This window comes from Ailuropoda melanoleuca, chromosome 12, assembly GCF_002007445.2.
Source record: "Ailuropoda melanoleuca isolate Jingjing chromosome 12, ASM200744v2, whole genome shotgun sequence".
NCBI classification, from domain to species: Eukaryota; Metazoa; Chordata; class Mammalia; order Carnivora; family Ursidae; genus Ailuropoda; species Ailuropoda melanoleuca.
The window spans coordinates 16,438,919-16,460,152 of NC_048229.1; the positions used below are offsets into that span (position 1 = coordinate 16,438,919).

Sequence of the window (21,234 nt, forward strand, 5' to 3'; positions counted from 1 at the left end):
CTCAGTTTTCTCATCTGTAAAATGGGGCTAACCAATGAGCCCTTTCTTTTAGGATGGTTAAAGTGCGTGACACACAGTAGGTGCTCAATAAATACGAGCACATCCGATTATTACGGGACTCCGTACTTGACACATATTAGCTCGAACCTTCTTACCTTTCCAGTGAGGCAGGGTAGATTGGCCATATTTTGCAGGTGAGGAAACTGAGTCTCGGAGAGGCAGGCCAGTGGCCGAAGATCACACAGCCTCCATATGGCTGAGGCAGGTTCAAACCAGAAGTGCCTGCCTGCCTCTCGGTCGGACCCCTTTCCACGGCTCTTCCCTGCTGGTTTCTGTTCACCGTGGCCCAGCCTGATTGTCTGCAACAAGGGAAGACGGCCGGAAAGTTTGCCCGTGGAGCAAGAGGCACTGGAGTCATTACCCAGGGAAGCGAAATTTTAATATTTATTTTTAATGGGCACCATATGCTCCTTTTGATTTTTTTATTTAATTACATCATGGCAGATGGCTGGGTGTTAAAGGCCATTAAGCTAATGGCACTTTGCCTCCTCATTTATTTTCCTGAGTTTTGGGAAAGATGAATGGTAATGGACACGGCTGGTGAGCTACGGATGCTGAGTGGTGGCGAGTGAGTCCCGTCCTAGGAACGGAAGGAAGGAAGTGTGGGGGCTCCGGGACCCTTCCTGGTGGCTGCATGAGCGTGCGGAAGGCAGCACATGCTTTGATTTTAGGCGCCGGGAGCAAGGTTTTCCCCTGTGGGCGCACACACAAACGTGCACAGTCTTGGACACTGTAATCCCCCTTTTCGGGCCCCCAGAGCAAGTCTGTCTGTACTGAAGTGTCCATTGCACCTTTGCACGGAGTAGCCGGAAACTCGGGAGAACTAGACCCCGTGTGTCCATCACGGACACATTGGCATCATTACCCTGTGAACACCCATGAGGGGAAGGAGATGTCCCAGAGGGGGGTCCACAGACCATGTAGGGGTGTGAAGTCTTCCCCAGGATTCGTTTGGTTAAGAAGATTCTAGATCCCTAAAGACCATGGGTAAAAACCACGAGGCTGGCATATAATTTATAATGGTATTTTGGGGGCTCTTTCATGACTTCTTTCACTTGCCAAATGGCTGGTCCGGAAGCAAGAAGGGTGAGAAGGAAGGACTTTGATTAGACTCCCTGGAGAAAAAGCATCTCAGGGGTGGTTTTCCATGTCTCCAAGCTCAGGAAGGATCTTTCCATTGAGGCTGGGATTCGGCGGACAGGGAGAGCGGGTAGGGGGGAGCTAGCTGTGTTGGTGGTCTGCTGGGTGCCAGGTCATCACAACATTGAGATTTAGACAGTTGTGCCCTTGGATTCACACTCTGTGTCTTGCAAAGCTGTGTGCTTGGGCACATCACTTCATCTCTGTGAGCCTTGACTTTCCCCATCTATAAAGTGGGTATAATCGTAACCACGTCTCCTCATTGTTGAGAGATCCTGTGTTGCCTTCGAGGCACAGTGCCTGGCACAAAGTAATGCTTAGTGAATACTGGTGATTTCTGTCTGATATTGTTATCATTAGGCCAAGACTTAAATTTCACCTCTGGTCTGGGCTCTCAGTTTCTTGGAGACCCCCCCCCGGGTCTCCTACCCAGAGTGTGAAGAAATCACAACTTCACAAACCTGGTTTCCTGGGAGCTCTTTCTTGACTCCCAAGCTCGGATGGTCCGAGAGGTCAGCTGGTCCCTGGGCTGGTGCCCTCAAGTCAAGTTCAGGGGGCTGGAGAGAGAGAGAGAGTGAGAGGGAGGGAGAGAGTGCCCCCTGCCCAGGCTCTTGGGCTTCCAGCCAGACCTACCTGCCCCCGCAGTCTGGAAAGGCAGCTCTCCCCCCTGCCCCCACACCCAGGGGAGGGAGCCGAGGGGCAGCCGTACCTCCCATTTTCCCTCCCCCAGGGCAGCTCTGCCCCGCTAGTTGTTTTCTTGGCATCTCGTCAGCCGAGGTTCGTTCGGTGCTAAAAATAGGCCGTGTTTAGACACTCGGAGGCTCTAGCTGGAAACGCGAGCTGCCGTAACCAAATGCTGCCATTCTTGCAAAGGGGGCCTCTTGCCCTCACCCTTGTGGAAACTCACCCTGGCCCTGAGGGGAGGCAAGGCGGGGATCAGGTCATCCGCCACATTCAGTCGATGGGGAAATTGAGGCTCAGAGAGTTCCCATGTAGCATGGAGAGGGACGGAGCCTGAGGGCTCAGTGAGCACGAGCTCCAGCCCTGTGGGACACTCCCAAGAGCCCAACAAGACATCTCTGTGGTTGACCCATTTCATAGAAGACGGCAGCTCACAGAGGCAAGGGCACCTGCCCGCATCTCACACCTGTAAGCGACAGGAGAGAATGCTGACAGGACTGTGGTTTCCAACACGTAACGGGCACATGAAGACAGGTGAAGGCCCACACGTGCCCCCTGCTCGGGGTCGTAGATGTGCCGTCTGTGGGCTGGGGAGGACCATCGCCTTCCTTATGGGTTGCTGAGAGGGAGGAGTGTGCGAGAATGTGTTTGCAAAGCCTTTGAACGCGGGTCCGGCGTGTGGCAGGTGTTCGACGAATGGCCGTTTGCTTCATTGCCCCATTCCCTTTAGGATTAGAATTTCTGTCTGGAGCGAGAAAGAGGGAGAGAGGGAAAGAGAGAGTGATTTGGGGATGGGGGAGTGACAGAGGGTCATGAGAGGCAGAGAAGTCTTCAGGGTTCCCTTGGGGGAGGTGGGACTGTGGCTCAGTGGGGGCTCCTGAACCCCAGGACCACCCAGAGCTGATAAATGGAAGATACTGTCTCCACAGAATCCTGAACATTGTTCTCTGAGGCTGTCCCCAGTGTTCTGGTGACAGGGTTTATGTTTAAGCCCCCAGGAGACGCGAGTCCCCTGACTCTTCTCACTCATTGCCCCGCATCTCTCGGGGACCTACTGTGCTCCAGATGTTGGGGCTCAGAGAACAGACAGGATGTCCCCCCCCCCACCGTGGAGCTCAGCTTCCAGGGTGCCCTCCCTCCAGGTGCCCTCCCTCCCAGTGCTGGCAGGTGCGTGGGTGGCTCAAGTCAGTGCCGCCCCTGGTCCCCGGGAGGAGCCCCCCCTCCTCACAGTCCCTTCCCGGGTGGGCCCCCCTTCACTCCCCACATCACCAGTGCCTCCGTCTCTTTCTGTTCCCTGCCAGCTTCTAATGAGCTCATTATCCTCTTAAAACCCATTTGGCACCCACTTAGAGAAAAGATGTGTTGAAATAGAAAAGAACGAGAAGGGAACAACAAAAAAGGACTAGACCCAGAAATATCCTCAGAGAGACAAAAAGCCACAGGGAACACAACAGCCATCGTCTCTGCCGTCTCCACGGCAGCAAATGTGCTGCTGAGACAAATGCCTTTGAAGGCGGCTCACATGCGCCCTTGAGAGGAGTGGGGCGGGTGGGGGGTGCTTTCCCAGAGCACCTACTGTGTGTCACGCACTCTGCTGACACCTTTAAATGCAGTCCTCCCAGCAGGAGATCTTTTGGGAGGGGTCGGGTTTCTTCCCGAGGACCTTCAGTCGGGAAGAACAGGTGTCTTGACCTAGTCATGCAGCGTGCGAGTGGGTGGGAGAGGCAGCTTCCGAACCCAGGTCAGTCCACCTCCAGAGCCCAAGCTCTCGCCTGTCTCCTTCTGGAAGGGCTGGTGTCCCCCTGCCCATCGCCACGATGGCTGCTGGCATTTTCTCTTCATCCTGGCCCAGCTGCAGAAACATCTGGCACGTATGTGATCTGTATGGAATACCATGGGTCACCACCGACTGCCTGGACGCTTTCAAGCTGATGAGAAATTGGTCTTTCTAAAGTGTCGGTGTGACCGTGAAACTTCAGGGGTTCCCCACGCATGCGGCTAGAACATCATCCGGATTCCTGAGCTTGGCCTTCAAGGCTCGCCGCAGCTGTGTGACCCTGGATAGATGACTTAATCTCTCTGAGCCTCATTTCTCTCCTCTGTAAAATGGCTACAGATCTCCTTCCCAGAATTGGTGTGAGGACGAGGTCAGAGTACGTATGTGTTCAGAGCAGAGTCTGGCACGTGATAAGCGCCCAGCAAACATGAGCTATTAATATCAGTTGCCGTTCTACACCTTCTACGTACATCCCCTCCAGGATTTATCACTGTCCAATATAGTGAGCAAGTGTGGTGGTTCATTACGTTGCTGTCCCCCTCAGTAGACTCAGAATTCTCTGGAAGTGGGACTCTGCGTGATTGATTCCTGCATCCCAAGCATACACAGTAGGCAAGCAACGTGCGTTTTTGAACGAATGGAAGAGCAGGTAGGTGGCTGGATGCAGGGGTGGAGATGAATGGTGAGCGGATGGAGGGACTAAGGACTGAGCAACGGATGGCTGGATGGATGGTAAGCTGATGGACGATGAGTAGGTGGACTGATGGATGGACCAGAGGATCAGAGGGCAGATAGAGGGATCGATGGATGAACAGGTAGTTTGACTCCACAAAAGCATGGATTTGGGACTGTTTTGTTTACTGATCTATTCCAGGTACCCAGAGCAATAACGGGTGCTGAGTACTTAGTGCTTAGTACTTCGTCCCGGAATGAATAGGATGGCATATGGAGGACTGATGGAATCTACCTGGAACCCCAGTTACACTCCCACTGTTGCTCTGGTTTAGGACAGGCCCTTACCACTCAGATCCCCCATTGGCCGCCAGTTAATCCTGTGCTTTGGCCAAGATTGTCACGAGGCCCCCTGCTGGTGATAATGTGAAATCACAGCAGCCGGAAGGAGTTCTGTTTCCTAATTTACGTTCTGATTTCCTCCTGGCTAATGATCCTTAATGTTTACTCATAAAAGCAGTGCCCTCGGCCCTCTGTGCCCATCACCATTGCCTGAGGGCACCTGGTTACACCTGTAGGTGTCCCCTTCTACCAGAAATTCCGGTTGGAGAGGTGTCCAGGATCTTCATACTTGACCAAGCTCTTGGGCGATTATGAATCGGATGCCTCTTGGACCACACTCTGAGGGGCCTCCTGTCAGAGAGCGAGCCACTGGTCACTGGGAGGCAGTGGAGATGGGCTGCTGCCTCAGGGCTTCTCTCTGAATCCCCAGCTGATAGCCCGTCCAGGTGGGATAAAAGCCGAGTCACAAAGGCAGTGGTCAAGAGCTGTGGTTTTGCATTTGGACTGTCCTGGGTTGAAATCCCAACTCCACCACTCATTGGCTCTGTGGCCTCAGTTTCCTAATCTGTAAGGTGGGGGAAATTGCTACCTCCCATAGGAACACTGAGAAAAATGACTGAGTAATACGCATATGGCTTGGCACGACGCTGGGTATACTGTAGATGCTAAATAAATGCAGAGCGAATGACTCTGTGGCTAAATAATCCCGATTTCCTTTACTTCCTTGGATAGGGGAGCGGGCTCGGGCTTTGATCTCTCCCACTCTAGAATGTGAGCCCTGTGAGGGAAGGGGCTTGGTGTCTCCGGTTCACGGCTTTATCTCCAGAACTGCGGCCAGCACCTGACACATAGTAGGTGCTTGCTAAGTATTTGCTGGGGAAAAAAAATGAATTTGATCTGGTTCAGAATCAGCCAGGTCCAGGAGGCAGTTCAGCAAGGACCGCAGGAAGTACTTTTTGGACTTAATTCATGAATCCGAGGGTATTTGACAAATAAATAGGAAATGCGGGGCATAAGAACTTGTGCTTGTCCAAGATAAAGCTTGTCCCAAAACGTGGGCCCCGTAGGAGTCAAACCCCCAAATTCCCAGTCTGGTGGAAAGAAAAAGGCAAGGATTCTAGAAGACCCAGAACTGCTGGGTGCTTCGGGACATTGGTTCCTCCCTTCTCTGGGCCTCTGCATCCCCCCTGAGAAGGTTCAGGAACCCTTTGAGCTCTGGCCTCTGTGAGGGGGCTTCTTAAATCTGTGTCCATGCTGTTTTCCAGGTGGCAGCCCCGAGCTGTAATGCTTGAGCCGATGGAAGCCCACCAGCTTCTGGTTCCATGAGGTGGACACCCTGAGCTTAGCCCCCAGCTGGGGAAGGGGCCAGAAAACCACCCCGAGTGAAATCATCCAGCCCTGACAGGCCCGCGGAGCCGAGAAGAGGCGAGAACTAAGCCGCAGTGCTGGTAGCCGGCGGAATTCTCCTGCGATTGCTGTGGTCAAAGTTCTTGGGGAACTTTCTGACGCAGAGGACAAAATGTAGGAAAATGGGACCAACTCCTGGGCATTGGGCCCCTTTTGTGGCCCAGAGAAGCTCGCCTTGACTTCAGGAGGGCCCCATTCTCTTGGTCTCAGCCAAGTGCCAGAATTGGCCTCCTGTTCTGGTTTCAGCCATCACCTTCACGGGGGGGGAAGAAGGCTGCAGACCCCCAGGGGTTCCATCCCTAAGGGAAGCTTGGGAAACGCCGCTCCCTCCCTCCGCTTCCTGAACCCCCCTCTAGCCGAGCCCCAGAGAGCCAGTCCGGAATGATCCTGCTATGGCCAAGCTCTGGTTCAAATTCCAGCGGTACTTCCGCAGGAAGCCCGTGCGTTTCTTTACCTTCCTGGTGCTCTACCTGACGGCCGGGAGCCTCGTCTTCCTGCACTCTGGCTTCGTGGGCCAGCCCGCCGTCTCCCAGAGCCAGGCCAGCCCCGCCGCGGGGGTCCCGGCTGAGGGCGCCGAGCTACCCTTCTTGGGGGACCTGCACCTGGGCAGGGGCTTCCGGGACGCAGGCGAGGCCTCAAGCATCGCCCGCCGGTACGGACCGTGGTTCAAGGGCAAGGACGGGAGCGATAGGGCCAAGCTGGGCGACTACGGTGGAGCCTGGAGCCGAGCCCTCAAGGGGAGGATCGTCCGGGAGAAGGAAGAGGAGCGAGGTAAGAGGGGTGGACAGGGAGGGGGGCCAAGGAGAAGGGAGGGGCTGAGAAGAATATAGTAACAGCCACCAGGTCTCAGCATTTAACGGGAGTCGCCTGCCACACAGTTACTGCACTCGACATGCCAGGGGCTCCGCTCTCACCCCCCATTTCAGAGGAGACATTGGAAGCTCAGAGAGGTTAAGTAACTTGCCCAAGGTCACACAGCTTGTACAGCCAAGCATGGGTTTGGACCCTACATCCATCAGAGCTCAAAGCCTGACACTTCCTCACCGCCTTCTCAGCCTTGTTAAATGAAAAGGAAAGCAGCGTCTGCTAAGCGCTTACTGTGTGCCTGGTACTTTCCTAAGCCCTCTACGTGTATTGAATTGTTACCACGATTCCACGTGGATGGTGCTGCTTTCCCCTTTTAGGGATGAGGAAACCGAGGCACCACGAGCCCAGGGCTGCATAGCTAGTAAGCAGCAGATCTGCTCTACCGCGTGGCCTGCCGGCCCGCCTCGCTGGATCTCTTGGCGATGGCCCTTGGTCATTGCCCTGGGCATATTTCCTTGTGTTTTCTTAGCCTTTCCGTCCAAAAGGGCTCTTCTTTGTGAGCGCAGTACCTCACCTGATTTCCACTCTGCCCCACGGACTTGAGCAAGGAGCGTAACTCCTCCACCCAGGTTACGCTTCTGGAAACGGAGGCTTGGTGAAGGGGGACCCTTGCCCGAGGCCATAGAGCGGTTGAGTTGAAATCAAACCCATCTGGCCCGAATGCTCGGCCCCCTGACGGTCTCTCAGAGTCTGTGGATGTCTGCCCGGCGTCTGCCCAGCGTGCGGGGGAGGAGCCCGCAACCCTGCAGCTCCAGAGATGAACACAAACGCACGTTCTGGGAGTCCGCACCAGATGGTTTGGGGAGATCCACCACCAATCGGGACAGAAGGAAAACCTCCCCAGCCTTGGTGTTTCCTGCCACGTGTCACACTTCCGCTGTGATTCAGCTCCTAGAAAACCCCTTCTCTCACTACGGACGGAAGCGGGATTAGTGGGGGGAGACTCACCCAGGGGAGCACGTTCCCCTGCTTCAGTCCCATCCCATACCTGGCTCGGGAGCCAGCCAGGAGACCCCACCTTCCCGCCCTCGGGGATTTCCTAGAAGCTGCCTCTTCCAGGATGCAGCGTTCACAGGGAGGTGAAGGAGAAGGTGGGAGGTGGCAGAACAGATTGGGGGACTTGGATTCGTATTCCAGTTACATCCCAGCCAGCCATGCAGCTAGGCACATGGTTTTGCCTTCTCATGCTTCAGTTTTGTTGTTTGTAAAGTCGAGACAGTGACCCCTCCCGTGTGGGCTTTTCCTGAGAGCTCCCTGAGTCAGTGGTTATAAAAGCACTGGGCACATAGTAGGTTCTTAAAGGTGACCAGGAAATTCTCGTGGGTCTGCCTGTGGAAGGGACCCCATCTTGTAGGCATGGGTGAGGTGTGAGGTGCCGCACTGACCAAGAAATTGGGAAGAGGCTTCTCTTTCTTCCTCCACCCACCTGGGTGTATCTCTCCCCAGCCACTCCCAGCTCCTTCTGGTAGTCTACAAACCCCAAAGTTTGTCACAAGACCATATCGTAGGATATACTGTTATCCCACTTAGGATAAATTCCAGAGTCTCCTACTGTGGCCACCTTTCCAATCTCCTCTTGTAACACCCCCCGTCCCCCTCACCACCACACCCCGCCCCACTGTCCTCCTTCCCCTTCGCTGAATGCGCCAAGCCCATTCCTAACGCAGGGTCTTTGTATGGCCAGTTCCTTTTGTGTGGCATGCTCTTCCTCTCTATCTTTCCATGGCTCCCTTCCTCCCTTCTTTTGCATCCCCAGTCAAACCTCACCTTCCCATAGAGGCCTTCCTAAGTAAAACAGCCCCACTTTGTACCTGGTCACAGCCATAATCCCTGGTTTTATTTTTGTGACAGCACTTACCATCATCCAAAGCACCCTCTTGATGTGTTTGCTTCCTTTGTCGTCTGCCCCCTGCAAACTGTCAGCGCCACGAGGGCAGAGATGGTGCCAGGCCTATGTGCCCTGCCCACCGCGCCGCCTTGGGTGCGCGCGCGCGTGTGTGTCCGTGTGTCCGTCCTCCCCCACTCTTGTCCGTTCAGCACCTGGGACAGCACCCAGCACAGACCCAGTGCTCAGTACCTACTTGGGAATGAATGAAAGATTGAATGGACCCATGAATGAATGACCATCCCTCTGTCCGGAGTGCCTCCAGGGCGTCAACTCCACTCTGCCTCCAGCTCTCATCTTCACTCACCTCCAGGAAATTGTCCCTGATCCCTGCCAGGCTTGATCAAATGTTCCTCCTTCCTCTCTGGTCCTTGTCAGGGTCCTTAGGTGAATGATAATCACGTATGCTTGTCAAGGTTCCAGATAGAATATGAATTCCTCGTGGTGCAGTTGATACAAGCAACACTCACAACACCTCCCAGCTGTTGTGAGAATGAACTCTCACTGCCATTACTACTAGAAATTACTATCATTTCTCGAACGCCTACGTCATGCCAGCAACTGTCCTGCTTGTTTTTCACATACTAAAGATTTTTTAAAATTTCATTTATTTGAGAGAGAGCATGCATGCATGAGTGGGGGGAGGGGCAGAGGGAGAGGGAGAAGCAGACTCCCCACAGAGCAGGGAGCCGGACGCAGGGCTCGATCCCAGGACCCCGAGGTCACAGCCTGATCCGAAGGCAAACACTTAACCAACTGAGCCACCCAGGAGCCCTGTTTTTCCCATATTATTTGAATGGAAAGATATCTGTAAAATGTTTATCACATCTCCTGGTTCATAATAATAGGTCACTTAATCGTTGTTGTTACTATTCAGAATAGGAATAGTAGCTTCCATCTTTTGAGTGATCTTCATGGGCTAGACCTTGTTGTAAGTGCTTCATTGTCTTGTATAATGATCACAACAACTCAGAAAGTTAGAATCCACTGTTCTGTGTCACAAACAGGGAAAATATTAAACTCAGAAACCCAGGTGACATGGGGGAAGTGAGCAACTAAGATTTGAAACAAGGTCCATTTCATTCCAAAGCTTGCGAGCCTTTTCCTATACCACGCTAACCCCTCTGCCCCTGGACGTTGTATGTATTTTATAAAATGTAAAGGGAGAAGGAAGAGAAACTAAGAAAGCAGCCCGGAGCCTCGAGCTCACAGCAGGCAGCCTTCGGAATCAGGTGGCGTTATTAAGAAAACACAAATCCAGCCTGTCCTTGATTAACTTATTCAGAGTTCAGCGAGGAAAGACAACGTATTAGATTAACGCTAATAAAAACAAGACGCTTCTCTGACCTGACACTGAACACATTTGGTTTTTTTCTGAAGCTGGCAAGGGCTCTGCCTGACGCAGTGATGTGGGACTTGAGCTGTAAAGGATTCAGAGCCCATCATGGGCTGGGAGGGGAGGGAGGAGCCGCTCCCAGGCTGGGCTGGCGCTGGGTGGGACGTCTGGCCCCCGGGGTGGAGCTGGCGCCTTCCATGTGCCATGCACCTCGCCGGCCCCTTTACCTCCCCAGCCCTGGGAGGGCCTGTGCTTTGAGCCACCACATCAGGGTCCACCTTCAAGCTCCGCAGCTTGCTGACTGTGCAGCTTTGGGCAGGTCACTTCCCCTCTCTGAGCCTCCCGTTTCCTTTTGCGGCTAAGAAGTACCTAACAGCGGCTGGCTGTCATGATGACTGACTAAGACAAATCAATGTGTGCTAAGTGCCAGGCCCTCCTCCAAGCATTTTGTACCTATTACATCCCATAATCTTCATAGCAACCCAGTGAGGTGCACGCTGTTGTTAACTCCATCTTACAGGGAGGGAACGGAGGCACAGAGAGGTTAAGGCACTTGCCCAAGGTTGTCCAGCTGGAGGAGGGAGTAAACTAGCAATGGGAACCTTAACCGTCATAGCACCTCACTTCTCGGTATACAGGAGGTGCTCAGCACAGAGGCTGGCACACAGTAAGCACTTAAGACATGCCAGCTATTATTATCTGCACTTTAATCCTGCAGAAGGAAACAGAGAAGCAGAGAGGTGATGTGACTTGCCTAAGGTGACACAGCTAGTCACACGCAGAGCCCGTGCAGAAGCCAAATCCAATTTGATTTTGAAGCCCGGGCATGAAGGAGGACTGGGCGGAGTGGGGGTGGGGAATCTGTCTGCAGTTTTGGAAGGAGCAGCAGGGCACCCATTCCCCATCTCCTCTAGTTGAAGAGACAATCTTTGCAGGCTGTTGAGGGTCCGGGCTATGTCAGGGACTGTGCGCCTGTACCCTCAGCTTCCCATCAGGCAGCAATTAGAGCCCCTTCCATGGGTGAAGACACAGGAGCTCAGAGAGGTTAAGTGATTTCCTCAATGTCACACAGCTGCCAAGAGTCAGAGCAGACTCCAACCCGAGTCTGAGTCTAAAGCTCTTACTCTTAACCACTGAGCTGAACAATCCTCAACTTCATCCATCCATCATCCATATTTATCACACACCTACTATGTGCCCTGCCCCGTGCTAGTTGGAGGAGAGACAGGAATGATTCAAGCACAGTTTTCTCCTCTGAGGAACATTCACAGCCCCTGGGGGGCAGACGGGCAAGTAAAATGATAAATTTATACGTTCAAAAAATAACTTGGTCCTGATTATCAAAATCACACATGCTCATCGTAGAAAACTTAAAATGTATAGAAAGGGAGATGAAAATAGAAACGGCCCAGAGCCTCACCCACCTGCAGCCACGGTCCACACTTGGTGTCTTGCCTTCCTGTTCCTCTCCTTTCTGTGCGTATTTACAAAGCACATATTGTATTTAGGTAGCATTGGATCTTGCTTTCCCCCATGCTAGCACCTTTTCACGATGAGCCTAAATCATTTCCAATTTGAAAAAGGAATTGACAGTATCTGGAGAATTGTTTAGAACAGCGTTAGGGTGGGGTGGCCCAGGGGACTTGGCATCCCAAGGGAGAGATCGCGTTCAGCCATGGGGGTGTATCATGGCTGCCTTCCTGGAGGAAGAGATTGTTGAGCTGAGTCTGTGGGATCTGTAGGCTTTGACCAAAGTGAAAGAAAGCATCCCTTCTTCCCCCACCGAGCCCAGGTACGAGCAGGAAATTTCATTCTCTGCACTAGGAAACCCAGACAGTGCTGGAGTGGTCATCTTGAAGGATGGAGAATCCAGGATGACAGAGAAAATAACTGTTGAGTCTCTGCTGTGTGCTAAGCCTGGTGCCAGGGCTCAGCGTATAGGTGAATCCTACTTACAGTCTGTTTTAACAAAACCCCTGTATTCCTGGTCCAGCGTCGCTATGACAGAGGAGCAAGAACTAGGTGGCTTAAAGCAACAGAAATGTATTCTCGTGCAGTCCAGGAGGCCAGAAGTTCAAAATCAAGATGTCAGCAGGGGTGTGCACTCTTAAAGACCCCAAGGAACACGTGTTCCATGGCTTTCTCTTAGCTTATAGCATTGCCAGCATCTGTTGACGTTCCTTGGCTTGGGTCTGCAAAACTCCAGCCTCTTCCTCTTTTCACGTGCCTCCTCCTTGTGGCTCTGTATCCTCAGATGGCCATCTTTTTATAAGGACACCGGCCCTATTGATTGCCCTGCCCCCCTCCGATATGCGCCCATACCTTAACGAATCACATCTGCGATGGCCCTGTTTTCATATAAGGTCACATCCTTGAGCTCTGAGCTCAAGACTTCAGCCTGTCTTTTTTTTTTTTTTTTTTAACCTAATTGAACTCATCTCCCCTCTTTTTTATTCCACTTCCCAGGCAGGAGAAGGATACCTCCGAGAGCTGGGACTGGAACCCGCACTCGGTGATGCCTCCTGTTTTTGAGTCTACTCGTAGACAATAAAGAAGAGGAATGCAGATCCGAATGTTCAGGTTTAGTTATCCTTTTAACAAATTAGCTTTATTGAGAGAGCAAAATTTTTTTTTAAGATTTTATTTATTTATTTGACAGAGATAGAGACAGCCAGCGAGAGAGGGAACACAAGCAAGGGGAGTGGGAGAGGAAGAAGCAGGCTCCTAGCGGAGGAGCCTGATGTGGGGCTCTATCCCATAACGCCGGGATCACGCCCTGAGCCGAAGGCAGACGCTTAACAGCTGTGCCACCCAGGCGCCCCAAGAGCAAAATTTCTTGAGAGGGAAGATTAACTGAAGCCAAAGGAAAAAAAAGGAAAAGGAAGGGGGGGAAAAACCCCACAGTTGCAAGGGCTCTTTTCCAGATGCCAGCACTCTCCCAGGCTCCCCACTCCCTGCTTCCTGCACTGAAGATAAACAGTCCAGCTGGGACGACACTGCCATTTCAGCAATATTCGGATAGCTGCAGAGATGAGCTGGTAGACAGTGCAAACTCGGCCATTTAGCCCCCCTCACGTCGCCTGTGACTCTGTCCCTGTTTTCCATACCTAACATTCCCCTCGTCTTGGAGACATTGTGCTACCTACCGCAGCAGGATTTGAAGGCAGGGCGCTGGGGAAGCCGCTGAGGCAGGCTGGGGGGAGCCACACTGATGAGATGAGCAGGTGGAAGGCGCCAGGGGTGGGGATGACAGTTGTGCTGGCCACAGCCTGCTTGGAACGGTCCGCGGGGAAGGACGCACCAGCGCTCGCCCAGGACTGGGAGGAAACTGATTCAGTGTTTGTTTCCTGACCTGCAGACCTCAGCCCGTTCATCAGGTCAGAGTGTGTAACACGACCGTGTTTCTCCAGGGCATTCATGAGGGACCGGGTATCTCTCCCTCCTCCTTTGAGCACCTGTTGTGTGAAAACTCACAGCCTGATGTCTGGCCTGCTGGGAGGGACGGAGAGGGGGTTGCAGAGCATTTAAAAGCTCAGGCTTCGGGGCAGATGGGACCCTAAGGTCAAATCCCAGCTCTCTTCCAAGGGACTCTTTCTCCCCCACCCTCCCCTGGGTGGTCTCTCTAGTGGGGACAGAGATGTCCTCCTCCCAAGCCGAGACTCGCTGTGGTACATGGGAAGGGGCAGCTTTGGAAGAGACAGACAGGCCTGGGCATGGATTTGGTCTAGACCTTCAGAGCTGGGTGGACTCAGGCAACTTACCCTGAGTTTTGACATGTGAAACCGTGCTACTCTGGGGGCGGGGGACAAAAACCCATCTTGAACCAGCCTCAGCTAACAAGGAAAATGCACTGTGTCTTGTCACCCAACTGAAGAAGGGACTGGAGTTTTCAAAGGAGTGATCTGTGCCCTTTGTCTCTCTGTGACTGTCCTCTCTGCTTGCCTCTGCATTGGCTTCATTCTCCCAAACAGGCTGACTTTGGTGTCAGGGATTGTGTTTCTTGGTCGCTCTGGGCTTACAGACTTGCCAGCGTCATTAACCCAAGGGAAACTGATTTCATTCTCTTAGCTTTGATCTGCAAGAATCCAAAGAGGTGGGCCATGTGCCCTTCCCTGGAGCAATCAAGCGGTCACTGGCTGGTGGGAGGGGCAATATAATTGGCCCTGCCAAAGTCAGGGGCGGGTAAGTTCTGTTAAGAGAAAAATAGAAGAGGCGGGGCTTTGAAGATGCAAACGATACCAGGACAGTCCCCCCTTCACTCCAATGTGGACACACGTCTATACACATGGATACTCTTACTGTTGTTACTCTGACGATCAAGATTTCATCTAGGACGATCCACTGTCCCACATAGAGCCAAATGCCCCTACCGTCACCCTAAGGTGAGACCAACCGAAGCCATGGCACATCCCGCCTGAAGCCCAGCAGGGGGCATTAGCATTTCTCCCCATCCGGTGTCCATGTGGTTCTTAGTGATCCTGGACCAAAAGGATCCCCCACAAGTAAAACGGTTGGAGGGCAGACCTGGGCTTACGTGTTAAGCAAGACGCCTACAGGGTGTAGGAACTTGGGGCAGATGCCACAGCTTCTCATTCTATTTAGAGAAGAGGAAAAGCAGCAGTAATGTGAGTGGTGAGGGGTCAGAGCATACGCCGTATACCAAATCTCAGACTGGTTTCTAAGACAGGTGGCTGTAATTACCATCAGGATCAGCGTCCTCATCTATAAAATGGGTTAATAAGAAGCACATGAAGGTATGAATGTAAAAAAATAATGCTAAGCAAAATGAGCCAGTCGGAGAAAGACATACCGTAAGATTTCACTCCTGTGTGGAATTTCAGAAACAAAACAGATGGGGGGGGGGATGGAGAGGAAGACAAACCTAGAAACGCAACTCTTAACTATAGAGAACAAACTGATGGTGACCAGAGGGGCAGGGGGATGGGGGAGGGCGCTTGTCGCGATGAGCCCTGAGTAACGTACAGAATTGTTGAATCACCGTATTGTACACAGGCCTGAGACTAACAGAACACTGTACGTTAACTGTAGTGGGATGAAAACTTAAAAAATCTTAAGCATTTTTTTAGATTTTATGTATTTGTCAGAGAGAGCGAGAGCGCACAAGCAGGGGCAGCAGCAGGCAGAGGGAGAGGCAGACTCCCTGCTGAGCAGGGAGCCCGATGCAGGGCTTGATCCCAGGACCCTGGGATCATGACTCAAGTGAAGGCAGATGCTTAACTGACTGAGCCACCCAGGCACCCCAAAACTTAAAATTTTTTTAATTAAAAGGAATGGCCCATAGTAGACAGCGTAGAGTAGGCGCTCTGTACACGGCCGCACACCCAGTCTTCTGATCTGACAACAGACTTCATGCTGCCAAAATAACCTTTCCCCCTTCCTCCGTCCCTCCTCCTGCTCCCCCTTCCTCTCCCCTTTCTCCTGCCCTGCACCTTTTACAACCCATCTCGGGACGCTCTGTCCTTTACTGAACTATCGAGCTGAAGTTGGTGGGACGCCCTCACCAGAGGCTCTCCCCCAGCTCAGTTGCGAACTGCACCCATGCCCCAGTCCCAGGGCCAGGACTCCCTCCGTGACAGGAAGGCCACACACCGTAGGGCAAGCACAGGGACAGGACGTGGGCTTCTCCACAGCTGTCCCTATCTGCTGTGCCCGCTCCAGGGAAGCGATCTTTCTTTTTCGAGCTGAACTCTTCTCAGTCAACCACATCACCTCTTATAGAAGAAATTCAGAGCGATCAGGACGAGGCCCGTGTCCAGCAGGCCTGACGAGTTCTGCGCTTGGCAGGCTGGCACTGAGAGGCACGATGGCTCGGGAACGAGCCCATTCACCACCACAAGCAAGGGGGGCGCCAGCCCACAGCTGAGATAGACCGCGGGCCAGCCAGGGAAAGTGACCCAGCGGCACGTCGTATTGTCCTCGGTCATCCTCTGCGAGGGCTGGCGGCATCCTCCAGTTACTTGCAAAGGGAATAGTGGAAAGAGCGCTCGTTTGGGGCTCCCCTAGGCCTGGACTTCGTTCTGCCACCACTGAGCTCAGGCTTTAGGCCAGCCACTGCACCTTTCCGGGTCTCTCTGGAATCATCGGAGAGCGTGAACTTGCCAGTGCTTCCCACTTCACCTGGGTCCTTGCAAGGATCTTTGGATTCCAGAAGCAAGCAGGGGTTCAGAACACGGGCTCTGCGGCCACATCGTCCGGGTGCGCCCCAGCTCCGCACGTACCAGCTGTGTTCCCTTGGGCAAGTGACTTCACCCCTCTGGGCCTGCGCTTCCTCTTCTGTACAGAGTGGGAACGTTAGTACTTGGAAGATCTTCGTAAGGTTTCAGTGAGGCAGTCTGTAAACCACTTAGCAAAGCGCGTGTCCCAATTCTAAGAACAAACAGGGAAAGACTTTTATAAACTAAAGTGTGCGGGAATGACTATTCAAGTACAGGGACATATTTACTACTTTAAGAAAACTTCGTGTGGGGTTTACAGTTGGTTTTTATACGTCATTTAAAATTTTTCTTTGGATGAAAGCACTCACCTTGGCCCACGTGTAGGCAAACTGTGAAGTACTTACACAGCGCTGTGAATGGCCAGATTCGTATTGCCCTCGTTTTACCTTTGTGCCGATTATGCGTAAGACACTATGGTAGAAACGTTTATGCAGATCATTCCATTTGACCTCACTGGGGTAGTATTTTCATCCCCATAGTGAAGGAAACTAGACCCTAGAGAGGTACGCTGGCCCGAACTCACTAGGCCAGTGCCTGGAAGTAACCAGAGTGGGAAGCCTTTGAGGCTGTCCTCTGAGGTATCCAAGTCCACGTGTCCGAGGAAAAGTAAATATCTTAAGGCAGCTTGTAGAAATGGTAACATGCTATCAGCTTTGTCAAGCTCTTCAGAGCTGTCTCCATATGGGTCTCGTCTGTGTGGTGCTTGGAGAATGACCCTGGCTTGGCTCCCTGGGTGCTCAGTTCTCACTAGTAAAGCCCAGGGGCTTGGCCTTCACCTTGGTCGCAGAGGGGTCCCTTCCTCCTCTGTCGGCTTCTGCTGCCCTTACGGGTCAGGGTCTGGAAGCCCACATGACTTTCAGTCTCTCATTTCTGCTTTTCTGCTCGGAGGGAGGAACTGGTACCAAAAGGTCCAGAAGGCCACGTAGCCCGAGGGACCCTGGTTGCCACTGGTTTGCAAACCCTTCTTTGCTTTGTCTGCAGCCAGATCTGACTTTTCTCCTCTCCCCAAAGCCAAATACATCGGCTGCTACCTGGATGACACCCAGAGCCGGGCCCTGCGAGGTGTGTCTTTTTTCGACTACAAAAAGATGACCATCTTCCGCTGCCAGGACAACTGTGCCGAACGGTAGGTCCCTGACGTCCCACGCTCCATGCCTTTCAGACTCCTTCCTTCGGCCGTGTCCTTTTCCGTGGAAGGGAGCAGTGGAGGATGGGCACGTGGCCACGAGGAAAGGGTGATGCAGGGGTGCGTGCATGTGTGCATGCGTGCATGTATGCAAATGAGCAGGATCATCTGTCTGTGGGAGCTTGTGATGGTGTAGTCGTGTGACACCGTGGCTAGGTGTGAGTTTGTGCGTACAGTGTGCAGGGTCAGTAGGTTATGTTGGGAAGCGACACACATGTGTCGTGATCTTTAATTCATAGTGGTTGTGTGTGCAGGAGACTTTGTGAATCTGTGTGCAAGGGTCCAAACTTGTGCTCGTGTGTGGGAAAAGCCTGCAGGTGTGAATCCGTGAGCGGGAGGGTTGTAAGGCGTCCATGGGCCATCTCGCAGGGAGAAACAGTCACCTGTACCCGCAGTTCAGATGGAATGAACTGCAGACCGTGGAAATGCACAAGAGGCCCCCAGCCTATTGGGGGGGGGCAGGAAAGACTCGGAGGAGGTGACAGCCAAGGTGAGCTTCGGAGGATGAGTTAGATGAAGTCGCTGGAGTTCAGCAAATATTTATTGCTGCGCACGTGTGCGTCCGGGTGCTGGAGATGCAGCGATGAGCCAGACACAGCCCTGCCCCCTGAGGGCTCCCCAGCCAGTTGGGAAGATGGAGGCAGGCACAGGCTTGGGCAGAAGAGCAGCCACTCACACGTGCCAGGCACTGTTCTCAGCATTTTGCAAATATTAACCCTTACCCCTTTTCCCGGGCCAGACCCCTACAAAGCAGATGAGGAGACCAGAGTATGGAGACATCAAGCATGATGGGTACTGGGCGGGGTGTGCTGTCTAGACTACAGGGGGCTTGCGAAGGCTGACGGAATGGGGGGCCCAGGAAGAGTTACAAAGGTGGGATCTTGAGCCGAGTTTTGAAGGATGAATAGGAGTTTTCTAGGGAGCCACAGTAGGACAGAAAGAACAGCAGTCCTGAGACATCCTCAACACCCAGAATCCTCAGGTAGGCAGGTGGGGATGCACGGGAAGGCCAATGGGGAGTCGTCAGGAGGGAGGGGAAGCTGCAGGGCTGGCTGATGCCTGCTGTCGTGGAGCCTTGAATGCCATCTAAAGCATCTGGGTTGGCCCCAGGCAAGGGGCCAAGGCTGGAGGGTGTTAATCAGGGAATTGGTGTATGTTCATTCAACAAATATTTGTTAAACATTTACCATATGCTGGGTGTTGAGAATGAAGAGGTAAGTTGGGGGAAGGTGAGGGAAGGGGGAGCAGATGGTCTAGGACAGGGGTCCTCAGCCTGGAGTAAATATCTACACCTGGACCCTGGTAAAATAGATTGCTGGACTCCATTCCCACTTTCTGGTTCAGTGGGTTTGGGTGGGGGTGGGGGTTGAGGGGGCGGATGGCAACAAGAATTAGCATTTTTCATGAGTTCTGAGACAGAAACCATAGGGACTCTGTGGGTCCCGGGCGCACGGTTGGAACACCACCGCTCTGATTTTCACACAAAGCTGCACGTTAGAATCACAGGGCCAATTAAATTAGACTCCCTGGAAGTGGGAGCCAGGTGTGGCATTTAAAAATGTTCCCCAGGTGATCCTAATGGCTGTCCGTGTTAAAGAACCACCGATAGGAGGGTTTGTAGGCTGAGCCAAGCCATCTGGAAGCTTCTTGGCATGCAGTGGAAGGCTGGGGGGTGGGGCGGTGAGGGAGTGGAGAGGTGTGATCTGTTTCAATTCTGGAAAGATGCTTCTGGCGAAGGCCACACCAGGGACATCAGGATTAACAGTCAGGCCCTCCCAGGGACCACCGGTGACCCTAAGGATAGCAAGGCCGACTCCATTTCCCTTCCTATATTAGTTATCCATCGCTGGGCCACAAATTATCCCCAAATTTAGCGTCTTAAACCAACAAAGATTTATCATCTGGCAGAGTTTCTTGAGCGCCAGAAACTATGATCCGGGAGTGGGATTCGCCACGTGCTTCAGCCTCAGTGTCTCCATGAGCTTGCGGTCAAGAGGGGGCAGGGACTGCCGCAGTCCAAGGGCGTGGATGGGGCTGGAGGATCCCGCTGTGAGACAGGCACTCACAGCTGGTGGCCTCGTCCTCCCACGTGGCAGCTGTCCCCCCGCGCTCCGCGCTGTGAGCCGTCCCAGGGAGGGAGACAGGAGGAAGTTACCACTGGCTCTGGAATTGCAACACCCACTAGAAGTGGAATTTTTTTCCACCTTGGGAAATGTTCCTTCTATCAGTGGGGTCCAGTTATACGAGAGGGGCTCAGGGCACCCCATAACCAGGGCTTCAGAGAGACGGGAAGTCTGAGACAGGCGAAGGCAGGCTGGCCCAGCCCCGGGATGCCGCTGGGGTTCAGGCACCAAGATGCCCATTTGGTTTAAGCTGCTCACCTGCCAGGTGAGTGTGTGGAGCGGAGGACAGCGCGTGCCACCCGGGTAGCGGAGGTGTGCCGAGGCACGAGTCTGCACGGGTCTGTCTGTCCGGCTGCCCACGGGCGTCCAGGGTGAAGACATGAGCTGACCGCTCCCCTTGGGCTCGCTTTGCATGGCCAGGGGCCTGCAGGCCGAGCCTTCTTGGCTCTGGAGAATGCCTCACAGGCAAGGGGGCTGAGCGGGGCTTGTCTTAACCCTCTCCCTCCAGCTCCACCCCCTGCAGCCAGAGCAGGCCCTGCCTTTTTGTCTGTTTACAGAACGGGTGCCCACTGAGAGTCCTTTTTAGGAAACAATCTGATGGCTATGGAAAAAAAAAAAAAGTTGACAACCTTGCAGTGCCTGGATTTTTTGTTTTGTTTTAGGGGAAGGAATTTTTTTCCTTGGCTGAATATGTGAGCTTGGTTTTGCCATCTTCCAAGGGGATATGAGAGTTCCTGCCTCCTCCCTTCATTCCAGCTCTTCTCAGGGGACATGGAGGCATCATTCCTCGGGGACGTTTCCTGGAATAAAGGGGCTGGACTCTAGAGATATAATTAGGGCATGGCTCTAGATGGGAGGAGCAAGAAAGTGGGTTGGGATGGAGGGACCCCAGGCTCGGAAGGGGTGTGTGTGTGTGTGTGTGTGTGTGTGTGTGTGTGTGTGTGTATGTCAAGTATGTAAGGTGGGTGTCAGTAGAACACGTGTGGCCACGTGGGTAGGTATATGGGGATGAAGGCAGGGGTGGGCCTGGGGGTCCTGGGCCCCGGAGCCCTCCCATCCCCCGAGTCTCCTGGTCCTCGGGGCCTGCATGGTGGCAGCTGCCCTGGCGTGACCACAGCCTTCCCCAGGGGTTACCTGTATGCCGGCCTGGAGTTTGGAGCCGAGTGCTACTGCGGCCACAAGATCCAGGCGACAAACGTGAGCGAGGCCGAGTGTGACATGGGGTGCAAGGGCGAGCGCGGCAGCGTGTGCGGTGGTGCCAACCGCCTCTCCGTCTACCGGCTGCAGCTGGCCCAGGAGTCTGCACGCAGGTGTACGTGAGTCCGCCCTGCCCCTCTCCGGGGTTCCTCTGCAGCCTGCTGCTCCCTGCCCTGTGCCTTCTGTGGCTCCCCAGCACCCCACGGTCCTGCCCCTCCCACGCTTCCACCACAGCCCTGCAGAGCCCTCTGCTCCGGCTGCGCCGAATGTTTCCACCTGTCAGTGTCCTCTCCCTCCCACACCGAGCTACCACCTGTGTGGGCTG

At 53.5% G+C, this 21,234-nt stretch overlaps 1 protein-coding gene across 3 annotated transcripts in view; it reads left to right on the forward strand.

Moving 5' to 3' along the window:
- The window catches only part of WSCD2 (WSC domain containing 2), a 113,841-nt gene that overhangs the window by 54,881 nt on the left and 37,726 nt on the right, over nt 1-21,234 (forward strand). For all 3 annotated transcript variants that reach the window (XM_034672371.1, XM_034672370.1, XM_034672369.1), the window contains exons 2-4: nt 5,938-6,850; nt 17,415-17,529; nt 20,840-21,024. In XM_034672371.1, coding sequence (XP_034528262.1) covers nt 6,472-6,850; nt 17,415-17,529; nt 20,840-21,024 — 679 coding nt within the window. In that variant the 5' untranslated portion in view covers nt 5,938-6,471. The remainder of the gene's footprint in view (nt 1-5,937; nt 6,851-17,414; nt 17,530-20,839; nt 21,025-21,234) is intronic.